Source organism: Culex quinquefasciatus, chromosome 3, assembly GCF_015732765.1.
Source record: "Culex quinquefasciatus strain JHB chromosome 3, VPISU_Cqui_1.0_pri_paternal, whole genome shotgun sequence".
NCBI lineage: Eukaryota > Metazoa > Arthropoda > Insecta > Diptera > Culicidae > Culex > Culex quinquefasciatus.
In genome coordinates, this window is record NC_051863.1 from 83,745,375 (window position 1) to 83,758,575 (window position 13,201).

Sequence of the window (13,201 nt, forward strand, 5' to 3'; positions counted from 1 at the left end):
TAACATAATATTAATATGTTAAGGCTATGGATTTTAGCATTAACCTTAACATGTTAACAAACCATAGGTCGCCTTTTATAAGGTCCCTTTACTGCCGCTCGAAGCTAGTCTGTCCCATATGTAATTTCGTCAATGTTGAGGTAATGATGCAGTTTGGTTCGAAATCATGTAAATTATCAGAAAACCCAATGACATTTAATACTTCATTCTAGAAAACCTAAGAAAATCCACTTTTTCGTAAAATTCTAACACATAGCATTACGGGACATCGACAAAAATGTAAAATAATCATTCAGTGCTTCGCGGCATGTTTGAATTTCAATAAAATCTAATGATTAAAAGAAAATGTCGGTGATTTCTTAGGTCATGAAAAATCATGAGATACAATTTTCGCCCAAGGCCAAATCTATTAATGTGTTTTGAAATTTTACCTAGAGCCATTAAACGAAAGTTTACCATCAAAACTTATGCAATCGCAGTGAAAAGTACTTGGAATTCGAACATTGTAGATTATTTTTGACGGTAAATGCGCCCTTTTCGATTGTCGCTCCAGATCTGTCATGCTCAGGAAAAACTCTGGGTGTTTTGAGCTTTACATTATTGTTCGGGAAAGTGAAACGCTGTTTATGCTGTGTCCGACGTTTTGGCGCTGATTGGGCCCTTTTTCAGGGGAAACAGCTTGACGTTTCACTGAGCGATTACGAACTTGAACTCTCATTGATTATAAGTATTTTTCAACGCATAGTGCGTACCAATAAAAGTCCAGAGTTTTTTTTTGTTTTGAAAAGGTCCTATAGGCTATTGTCTTTCATATGTTTATAGTTAAATTTGGAGTTCACAGAAAAAAATCAATTCCCGTAATCGTGAATTAAGTTCACGAATGTGAGATCCACGAAGGAATTTATTCATGAGTATGGTGCATTTGCACCATAAACGTGAACTGACTTCACGGTTTCGAGAATTGATTTTTTCTGTTTTTTCCGCAAAAAGCTGGTTTTGTAAGGAATTTACTAAAGTATCGGAAGGAATAAAATTAGAAATACATTTTTAAAATATCTATCATCCCTACTTCCAACTGTTAACGAGAATACCACCGGGGGTACGTGTTGGATTCAGCTCGTGCTTGCCGTTTGGGTCTAACTCAGCTGAAACTACTTTGTCCGGCAGGACGACATCCAACGAAGCTGTTGCTGCTGCTGCTGGACACTGGACAGCCGTCTCCGATGGATGATGACTTAAAGTCGCCCATGCTGTTGACGTATTATGATTTCAATCTTTTCTCCACGGAAAAGCAAATCTGATTCCACATTCATCCATCCATCCATCCAGCAATCAGCGGCCACAGCCGGCAGCCGGCAGCGGTGGCACATGTAGATTATATACGAACAACATCGTGGTCCTCGGTGGCACCCGACCGAACGAGGTCACGGCGTTAGGTGAACTTTAAGTTTGAAAATTGATTGATTGACATGGTGGAAAATTTACTTTAACAAGTAGTTCGATAATAGTGGATTGATTTCGCTTTAGAAACAGACAGTGATTGCAGTTTTCTCCTTCCTGGTTGGTCCGCTTCCAGCCAACATTGTACGAGAAGTCGCACTGATGAAGCCATTTGGTTGCTCGTTTGTTTTGCAGGTCCGTCCATTTTTTCCTGGAAGAGAGAAAATATTGCTTACCAACCAGCCTGCCTAACGAGATGCTGTGCCGCAGGATGCGATTGACCGAGCGCCACATCCAGCCGCCCCGTGAACCCAACGAAGGGCCAATCATTCGTCCTTGCACCGCGCGAAAATTAGAAGGGAGCGACAGGGACAGGGATTCTTCACTTTTCTCGGCCGGACATCATGGGAGGTAAAGATATTAAAGTGCTGCTTCTCACCACCACCGCTCGTTTGCCACGGAGCATCATCATAGTGGAAGCTGGCCGTTGATAGATGTTTAATTTATGTATAGAAAGATGCCCGCAACCGAAACTGCTGCTAGCTTCTGTGGTTGGTCCTCCGTGTGCACTACTCGCTGTCAGCGCGCAACACTTTTGATAGCGAAAATGTTTTATGATTATGACAGCAAATAAAATATTTTGATTAACATTTTAATGGCCATCGTCGGTCAGAGGCGATATTACAAGCAGTTGCACCAGAAAGTTCATTTTGGTTGCTATAAGACCTGGTATCTAACCTACCGATGGTAATGCAATGTGAACACATTTTTGAAGCGTTCTTGTCAAACTATTAAATTATGAGAGAATAAAAACTGGTGAAAACAGTTCAAGATTGTAAAATAATCCTTGAACTATTACTATTAGTGAAACTAAATTGAAGCGTCGAACTAAAGTTTCTTAAAATTTGCACAATTTAAACAAATTAAATCATCATTTCAGTTTCATTATATTTACTTATCGAACACAGTTTTTTGGCGGAAGTAATGAATGATGTTATGGAATACCTAGTACGTTTAAACCAATAGCGTGCCCAGCTTCTCGAGGAAGGTGGGGCAATAATATTGACGTTTTGAAAATTGCGTCTTTTATGGATCCTCCCTGGCCAAATTTAGAACATTTTTTTTTTGAAGATGGTGGGGCATCTGACCCATGTTGCCCCACGCTGTGCACGCTAGTGGATGGGACATTGTATTTCCACGAATGTCCTGGACACAATTTACCGTGGTTATAGCGCCACAACTCGCTCAACAAGATTGAAGCTTCTTCCATATGAATAGTGACAAAAATGCACGGATTTTTTTCGGTTTTTATTGAATATAATATTTTATCAAATTGAAATTGAATTTGAGGTCAGTGAAAGTCAAAAGTTGAGGCACTGTGAGCTGCACAAAATGACTTTCTTAACTCAACTTGGCCCAAAATGCACATGTGACAAGGTAGCACGACAGCGACGAAATGAAAACGTGTTGCTTTACGTGTTGTGTTGTTACTGAAAAAATTACGCAAATATCACTTTTTATCTTAATGTTTTCTTTTTGTTTTTGAGATCGTCTGCTGTGTGCTATCTTGTGACAGCGTACACACGAAGGAAACCCATATTTCAGTTCACTACTAGCTTGCCTACTGTGTCTGTTCAAACACGTAAATAAAGAGATACACTCATTCATTTCGTGTCATATGACAGACTCGAAATGCTTCTTACAACACTATTTTGACTATTTTTAAACAATTGAATGGTTCTAGACTGTGCAAAACACTTTTTTTTAACCATAATTAATGTTCAAAATCATATTGCCACGCATACATAATAACTTTTTGTGTAAAAACTTGTTTCTTCTTTGTGTGTGTGTTAAGGTGGTCCAAATCCGGGGTTTTTTAGGCTACCCCCTGAAATCATAGATTGACCTATCACTAGGCTAAATTCCAAATTTGAGCTCATTCTGACCACGGGAACCCCTCCCTTCAATCGCTTAAAGTTTGGAGCGCGTGCGTGTCCGAATTGGAAATAAACATCGTTGTTAGGTACACCCAAAATTCAGAATCGAGATAATCGTTCTCTCAAAATTTATTGAGGGCTCAGTGCCAAAATCGATAGAATAATGGTACCAACTCACACCATCATAACAAATGAGTTCATTCGTTAGTTGAATCAATAAATCTCCAACAAGTGTCATACATCGACTTTTGACTTCTCCTGGGTCACCAAGCTGTGGTGGCCGAGGCAGCTAAGTCATTGGATTGGTTTGTCAAAGGTCTCTGGTTCGATTCCCGTTGTCGACACTTTTGGTTTTTTGTTTGACGGATGAACTTTTTTGCAAATGAACCTCGAGAGAATAGTTCTATCGCCCATCTCGAGCTGTGTTCTCTGCGTCCGTGAATGGTACCACTATTCTCTCGACTCGAGACCATCATGTCAGCTGGCCGCGCAAAAATGGTCAGTTTTGGGCGCTAATAACTTCGCGGGAATAATCCTAAAAATATGGTGTCTTCGGAAAAGTTGTTCAAAATTTAGTGAAGGTTCTACATTTGAGAAATGGTAAGAATCGGATAGTTATGGCGCCTTCCACAGGTACAAAAGTAAAACAGTTGACGATTTTTCCCATACAAACTTCAAGCGATTGGAGGGAGGGGTTCTCGTGGTCAGAATGAGCTCAAATTTGGAATTTAGCCTAGTGATGGGTCAATCTTTGATTTCAGGGGGTAGCCCCAGAAAAGCCCGGATTTTTACCACCCTAGTGTGCGTGCAACGTCGAAAGAGCGTTGGTCGACTACTGCCACGCATTGCAGCTGCTCAGTGAGATAGGGCACTCACAACTGCGCCGGGTTTTGTTTATGTCACGGTTTAGCGACTCAGTGAATGGTGATGAAAAATTCGTGTAAACGACGCCGATTTTCGCGTCATGACCCTTGACATTTTGAGCACGTGATGACGTTTTGTTTAACTCAACAAATTCTTGTTTTTGTATCGACACTAACGACATGTCTCCGATTTTTACTTTAGGGACGACATTCGAAAGAAACGACGACTGTTGGTATCCAACTGATCCACGAAGCGAAAAAAAACCACCGGGCTCCAGGCGGGAATTCTTCACTCAAAAAAATCCACACGTTGATGCTACGTGAAAAATCATGTAACCCCGATTCCCCCCTCGCTAGGCTCTTTTTACGCGACAAACGTAAAAATAATGGGAAAGCGTATGAAAAATCGTATGAAAATTGATGGCGAACGGTAAAGGTCTGCTGAAGTTGTGCTCGCCTAATTTCTTTTAAAATGGAACAGACGGTAAGTTAAGTTTCATTTATTTTAGTTCAAAAAATCAAACCATCCACATTAACGACCCCCGGGTCTTTTGTGGTCTCTATTGCAAGTTTCTGCTCGAACCTAGGAATCCGAAGGCTTGAATGGGGAGAGCACCCAAACCTCTTTCTACTCCAAGGAACCTTCCACCCCAGTGTTTGAACTGACGACCTTTGGATTGCGAGTCCAACCGCCGCCAGCGATTCCACCGGAGTAGGCTTGGTTTGGTGTGTTGTTTGTACTTATGGCATTTTTTTTATTTTAGTTATTGTTTATATTTATTTTTTTTGCAGAATGTGACTCCTGGAAACAAGCATTTTCTTTCTCGGCGGTCACCGGATTTCATTCTAACCTTAGCGGCCGGTGTTACCGTGGTGCTTAAATCCACCAAAAATTGCACGGACTGACTAACGGGCTTTGCTGAGTGTGCTTCGAAAAAAAACAAAGCAATCCACTTTAACGACCCCCGGGTCTTTTGTGGTCTCTATTGCAAGTTTCTGCTCATTTCTAGGCGTCCAAAGGTTATGTGTGGTGAGTCACCCAAATTCTCTTTTACGCAAATGGACCGACGTTTCACCTTCCCATTCGATAGAAGGCCAGGAGGATAAGGTGGGAATCGAACCCGCGCCCCACAGCAACTTAGGGATCGGCAGCCGAAGCCGCTAACCACCGCGCCACGAGGCCCTGTGTGATTTCAAAATTTCGAGTGTGGATTGCACAACTAGTTCTTGGGCATCCAGCTGGTGGTCAGATCGTCTACGCCAAATGCGTTGCGGCTGTCGATCCGTCGGTCGTCCCCAGAAGGTCAGGCTTCCGGTGGTGATTCTGCGCGTGGCCAAGAGACTCGACCATTCGCAGATTCGTCGGGAAGTCGTGGTCAAGCACATCGCCGAGGTGCCGAGGATCATTGAACACGACAATAGCAGCACAGACATCGCAGGATCATCAGCCTGACTCCACCGGAACAATCACGCTACGGTCAACTTCGGTTCAAACTGGATGCTCAAATTCGACACGGGGCATCGCAAAATCGTGAATTTGAATTATTTGTAAAATATTAATAATAGAAGAATTCAATAAAACATTGAATTGAAATTAAATACTGCATTACTTTATTTCTCATTTTTAACATCAGAAAAAAGCTCTTAACCTCATTAGTACTAGAAGACTCTTATAACGATTACTTAAACGTTCATTTAAGAATTCACCAGCTTATACATTTAGCATTTACGTGTTAAACACGTAGAATCAATGTGAAATGATCTGGCCAAGCAAATTCCGTTTCTACTAGGGCCACTTCGTAGAAGTTACGTGAAAAGACTAGTGGGAAAAAGCACATAGTTTTTCACGTAACTTCAACGTGAATATTTTTTTGAGTGTACAAAATACTTCAAACCGATTTTGGAAATTTGCTTCCGTTTCCTGAATATCGCAATACACACTTGTGACATAGACAGTTTTCTCACAATAATGATCGTGCTATCTTGTGACACGTCATACAAATAATTGGAAAATGCGGAAAATTTCTCTAATTTTTTACCAATTTTTGTTGATAGGGGAAGGGGGTAGAATGGGCCACCCTTGGATTTGAGCTTTAGAATGAATTTGGACCAACGATAAGGCAAGGGTCTTATGCATTACCAAACCGAAAACCACGTTTGAATTCATTGTATTTTTCGAATTATGATAAAAAAAAGATAGATTGTTTGAAAAACTTTGTTCAATGTTTAGAATGTTACCAGGAGCTATTACGAAGGTAATCAAACAACAACGGAACCTTCAAATCATTTAGAGACTTGGTAGTGAAGGTATTAAATTAAAATCCACTTGGGGCACAATGGGCCACCCTTATCCTGCCTTATAAAAGCAATCAAAAGTTAAGTAATTTGGATTAAATAGATTATTTCGCTTTTGGTAGCTTCACAAATCACATTTGTTGCAACATAAGTTGATTTTTTAACTGTTTTGATGTTTATTTGTAAAAATATTGTCTTATTTCGACATATTTACACTATTTTCAAAAATCTTTGTTTTGTTAAGTTACTTTTTTTTATAAAAGTGATAAAATTTCATGGAAATTATTTTGGAAAGATCCCTGAAGTTATTTCTTATCATTTTTCAACGTAGTATTAGAAAAAATGGCTTGTTTTCTAAGGTGGCCCATTCTGCCCCGCACCCTGGAAAGTTAGTCGAAAAAACTTTTTTTTAAGTGCATCAAAAATAATTTTAAGTCGCTTTTTTCATCAACCAATTATATAACATTGATGGGAACATTCCAAAGCATAAGCCAACTACACTGGATTCATAAATTTGTATGTTTACACAGGCGGACCATTCTGCACCCCTGCCCCTACACATTTTTAAACAGCAATTACATTTTTGTTTTTGAACATGTGTAAGTCTCTACCAACTCACACGAAATCGGGAAAAGTTGCCCCGACCCCTCTTCGATTTGCGTGAAACTTTGTCTTAATGGATAACTTTTGTGCCTGATCATAAATCCGAGGTCCGTTTTTTGATATCTCGTGACGGAGACCCTTTTCATTTTTGAACATGCGAAAAAAGAGGTGTTTGTCTATAATTTGCAGCCTGATCAGATAGAAAGTTGGTGTCAAAGAAACTTTTATGTAAAATTGGACGCCCGATTTGTTGACGTACTCAAAGTTTAAAAAAAACGTATTTTTCATCGAAGTTTAATGTACTTTTTGAATCTTTATTAACCCAGAAGGGTCATTTTTCATATAGAACAAAAATATTCATTTTAAAATTTCGTGTTTTTTCTAACAATGTTCTACAAAATTGTAGAGCAGACAATTACAAAAACTTTTATCTATAAACATAAGGGGTTTGCTTATAAACATCACAAGTAAGCGCGATTTTACGAAAAAAAAAAGTTTTGCTAATGTTACTTTTGCGTTTCTCTTTGTTTCGTCGTCTGTGTCTGTCGCGGGTGACCATGAACGGCTATGATCAATGACGACCAACTTTTTCTAAACTTTTTTTTCTAAAATCGCGTTAACTCGTGATGTTTATAAGCAAACCCCTTATGTTTATATATCAAAGAAGCAGAAACTCCTCTACTACTTTGTAGAACATTGTTACACTCTGAAAAATAACAATGCAAATTTCTAACTAACACGAAATTTTAAAATGAAAATTTTTGTTCTAGGTGAGAAAATTACCCTTCTGGGTTTGAAAAGTACACTAAATTTCCCTTGAAATGACATGTTCTAAAAAAATTACAGTTGGGTAACGGAAAATGGTAAATTTTTTAAAACTTTTTAGTGTTTTGTGAAAAATGCATTTTTTTCGGAATTTTCAGTACGCCATTAAATCGGGCGTCCAATTTTACAAAAAAGTCCATTTTACAGGCTGCAAATTATTGAAAACACCTATTTTTTCGAATATTCAAAAATGGAAGGGGTCGTCCGATTTTCAATGTTAAAAAATGAAACACTTGTGAATTTTTCTGATCTTTTCGAAAACAATTTTGAAATTTTTTTAACCAAGACTAACATTTCAAAAGGGCGTAATATTGAATGTTTGACCCTTTTAAAATGTTTTCTTGTTTCAAAAAAGGTGCAGGTGGTTATCTTACACATGACCAGTATAAAAAGAACTTTGCAAGATGATTGTTGAAATGTTCGATTAGAATGTCCGGTCCAAATTTCCCCATGATTCCCTTATAATTACATATAACTAACTCTTTTGTGATCAATTTCGTGGCCCTGAACAGGCTTTTTGTTTTAAAAAGATTAAAGACATAATATCAACGTCCTATCAAACTAAGGGGACAGAAATTGCAAGTGGAGCTGAAAAGAAATCAAGTTGAAATCGACTTTCCCTCACCACTCGAAAGTTACCAAGATGCGGAAATGTTTTTGCAAGGCTGTTGCAAGCAATCGGCGGCAGCAAAGTAAACATTAAAACTGCCCTTTTCATGGCTCTAATTGGTTACGAAATAGTTATTCTAAATTTCCAGAAACAGGCACAAAAAAATGCATCGTAGTAATTGATATATCACTTCCGGCCTGAAATTAGCGATTTATTTTAACTGCTTAATTTCTGATAATGGCCAAATGCATCTTTTCATGTCCAGTATCAAAAACCATAAAGTTTGATACCCATACTGCCCCAACTCTTATGGTTCGGCAAATGTCCCCCCATCGGAACATCCCCGGGGCCTTCGGCCACTCCGGATTGTGGCCACTACTGCCGAAATGTCAAATTTCATGTCCAGTATCAAAAACCATGAAGTTTGATATGTCCCCCTATCGGATCTCCCCCGGGGACTCCGGCCACTCCAGGTGGTGGCCAGTTCCAATGATCGACTCCCGCTCATGCCAGCTGGCATGTCTTGGCCGGTCCTTGCCTCCAGGCATCTGCTCCCGGACTTCGCCACCCTGGGCTCCTAAATGTACGAGAGTATGGCACGGAGCAACGGCGTCGAAAACCCATATTTACACAAAGAATTTTAGAGCACCCGCCGCGGGATTCGAACCGTCGACCTCTGGATTGCGCGGTCCGATTGATCAACACGGGTGGAACGTTACAGTTGTTTAAATATTTACATACCATTTTTGTATGGACACTGGATAGCTACCAAAATTGTAAAGGGACTTGTATGGGGGAGCCAATGACACAAAATAGCTTCTTTGGTCATAAGGAAGGCCCCCACAAAGTTTGAGCCAATAAAAAAAACAAAAAAAAAATGGTCGAAATCGGCCGATTTCGTAGAGAATTGCTTATGTACAATTTTTGTAAACACATAAAAAGTTGAAACCGACGGGACTCAAAACAAGCACCAACAGTAAGGACTGGCGCCTTAACCCGCTTGGCTATAAGGTTCCCCATGCTGCATATTTCAAGGTGTAAATTTACTTAAAATTTCCTAAAATAATGCAAAATTTATTTTACGCCCAATCCTTTTACACGCAGCTGGATTACTAGTTTATTTGCTGTGTACACTGATAGGGAATATATTTATGATTTTTATATTATTAAATTTTGCGCTAAGAACATTTTAAGACTTTTTTCTGTTGAATTCATCTTTCGCTACATCTATTTTTCTAACGATTGAGAGAGATATCTTTCTAGAATTAGTACCCATCTAGATCCAGTTTCATTTGTCCGGACATATATCATTTCTGCACAAGCAAACCATTTTTCAACGCGTTTCGTCGCGGACAATCCTCAACCAGATAGCGGCGGCGGCTTCGTTTGATTGCTAATATTTGATAGCCAATATAGCGCATTCACATAATTAAAAAAATATATGTAAATAAGTTTTGACGCGGTTGTAGCCCGTTTGCGCCGCTCTTTTTCCAAGAAATCCAAAACAGCCGTCAGGGTCGACTAATGAGAAGACATTAAATGGAGTGTGCTGCCTATTGGTGGCCAGCAGCAAATTGAGCACGGGAAGACTGAGACAACGCGCGTGTGTGTTTGAGAGCAACAAACTGATGGTTGGTATCAAGCTCAGCACAACCCCCCTTCGAAACCTCAAAGGATAAAAGAGACGCAAAAAAAAGAATCAGCCCCAAACACACATCATGTTGCATTTGTTGTAGGTCAACGCGAAGACGTGCAGACATTATGAGTCACTTTGGTGGTTTGAATTGGAGAGAACCCTGCTGCTGCTGCCGCCAAGAAGAGCTTGAACAAGAAGGAAACAAAGGAGTTGATACGACCAAATTATTTTTAATCTACGAGGCGCTAGCAGTTTGTGTTGATTCACGAAACAGCGTGAAACAACTTTCACACGCTATATGAGAACCCGGCACCGACATCGAGGACCAGCCTCTGATATATTTTAATTCAGTGCTCTCTAGTCGTATAATTTATGTTTCTTTTCTTGGTTCTTTTTTATTCCAGAAAACCGACTGAACCCGCAAAGACTCCACTGGTGATTGTCAATCTGAATATTCCGCCCGGGATACCGACACTGGCACCTAGGAGTGCGAAGAGTCCCCGCAAATTACCACCCTTTTGCACTCAGCATCTGGCAAAGACAAACGGTCAAAGTCAATCTTCCACGACTCCTGAGGAGGCATCTGCGTACGCTAATAGAACCATTCCTCAAATCTTCATCCAAGGATATGAAATTCACGACAAGAAAAACTCACCACCGGAACCAGCCGAGCTCCAGGATCAGGAGTGTGAGATTCGACCCATCACCGAGAATGAGGAAGACAGCTTTGCAAATATTCTACTGGACAACATTTCAAATATATCACTGGATATGATCAATCGACACCAGCAAAGACTTTTGGGCACGTCCAATACCATCAAAACCACCAGTAGAGCTTGTGGAACGTCCAGTTGTGAAATGTTCTTGAATCTGGACTCTTACGAAATGGACGACTACGGCCAGTTACCAGAACGTATAGACTCTCGGGAAGATTCGCCTCCCATCCCTCCGGGATACAGATCGTTATGTTATCGAACACCTAGTCCCAACACCCGGCAAATTATTCGAGTAAACGTTACCATGAACAGAGATAGGAAAATCAATTATTAAAGTACTTCATTTCACGTTGCATCCAGTATTATCGATATAGTAAAACGCCTGCAGTAGCATTGTTCAAATGTTTAAAACAATCAATAATTACATTTGTCAATAAAATGTGCTGTTTACCTATTAAAAAATGCTTTAATGTTCATTTGGTCCCGGAAATGAAAACTTTATTTACAAGGTTCGTTAAACTTTCACTGGTATATGAAAAATTTCTTCCGATAGTTTATAAATCGTAGTATAATTTACATATTTGAGGAGCATAATTTCATGATCGGCTAAGCACATTTAATAACAGTCCAATGCATGATATATAGGCAAATGATACCAATCAGTTCAGAAAACTGGGCGTTTTTATGGCCCTTAATTATATATACATATATATAGAAAATGCAGCCAAAATATCTCTATAGAAAACCAAAACTGAAGAAGTGAAAAATGATCGAGCAGGGCACACGAGAGCATTTTTTTCTAGTTGATGTGCCTCAAACTGGGATGTGACTAATAATACGATTACTATTCAACTTTGACTTATTAAATTTAATTTAAGAGTGCGCTCAAATTTATACTTAGCAGTACCGCAACAATTTTTAGTAGTAAAATCGAAATAACAGTGCAAGTGTTGAATCCCCGAAACTGCTCTGAAGAGAATCCCTGCTGTTAGCAGGACAACTGGCGCCAACGATCTCAACCGGGACGGCTTTAATTCTCCCGCCAGACAGTTTTCACCTCGCCTGCGATCATCCATTGGGAGGGGATAGACAAAACGAAAGAAACTTAAGCAACCCAACAGCGTGTCTGGTGTTTCTTATAGCATTATCATCATACAAGGAATTAGCCCGAAAGTCATCTAGGATTTACTTTTTATAACAATTGTCTTGTTTTTCTTTCATATCAATAGTCTAATTGGAAAAGGCTAGTATGAAATAAAGTCTTATCAAACATATTGGAAATTACAAGAAAAATGTGTAAAGTTACTACTTGATCAAAAAGTATAATATTTATTTGTGTGACTCCTAACTATAAAAATTTGGAAGATTTTATAATGGAATTACATCTGAGAAAATCCACCACTATAAAGATTCTCATCAAATAACTACAAGGCATTGAGAACACGACTAGTGCATTTAGTCGCACTCGGTTCGTGACAACAGCACCGGTCAGGTTGGTCCGAAACTGCATCTTATTAATTCTGGCACTATGAAGCAAAAACAAATGTGTCTTGCTTGAAGTCGACGCGTCGTCGGTTTAAATCAAAATAACAGCCGCCTGCATTTTTTGCAACTGCGTCATTAATCATGAGACACACACACGAAAGATGTCGATTAGTTCAAGTTTTAAATCATTTTCAGCCGCCGTGTTTCTGGCCAGATTGAGTGGCAGCAATCCAGTTTCCAGCGTTCAGTGTACTCTAATTCGTTTCTACTCGGAGATATAAAAAAAAGAGCAGACAGTTAATGAGGTACGATTACACGAAAATAAAAGTGTTAACTTAATAGTCTTTTTATAACTTTATTCCGTTTTAATTTCTTATCTTTAATTGTATGCAAACAGCAACTGTGGATGACGCGATTGTCAATGCAAGAGACACGTCGGGATCGTAATAGCAGGAATGAGTTGGTCAATAATTGTGTGTCCGGTTGTGGGAAAGGTGTCTCTGTTATATTTAGTGATTTGTTGTTCACATGCGGGGAATTTAAATGCTGTCGTGATAGAGTTTCAAACATGATGTTAAATTCTAACGTAAATCACTCAAAATCTGAAAATGTTATCCAAATCATTCTCCGATGAAACCTGTGTTGTATTGTGTAATTCTAATCCCTGATAAATAGGAAAATATACCCTCTGAGTTTCCCGTTATTGAGTAACCGTAAGCTGGAGTTAATATGGGTTACTTTTTTATTTACATAGCAAAATTATCACGGTCTGAGTTAAAATTAAAATAAGA

General features: G+C 39.3%; 1 protein-coding gene across 10 annotated transcripts in view; it reads left to right on the forward strand.

Annotated features, from left to right (window-relative positions):
- LOC119770093 overlaps positions 1-13,138 on the forward strand; it is a 32,613-nt gene extending 19,475 nt beyond the window's left edge. For 9 of the 10 annotated variants that reach the window (XR_005278659.1, XR_005278660.1, XR_005278655.1 and 6 more), the window contains 3 exons: positions 1,636-1,851; positions 10,614-12,715; positions 12,808-13,138. Coding sequence is in view for 1 of the 10 variants with exons in the window: in XM_038264319.1 (XP_038120247.1) it covers positions 1,697-1,851; positions 10,614-11,259 (801 nt within the window). In the remaining 9 variants the exon portion in view is untranslated. Of the gene's footprint in view, positions 1-1,635; positions 1,852-10,613; positions 12,746-12,807 lie in introns of those variants that run through there. The other variant, XM_038264319.1, reaches the window with a different exon arrangement.
- The last annotated feature ends 63 nt before the right edge of the window (positions 13,139-13,201 follow it).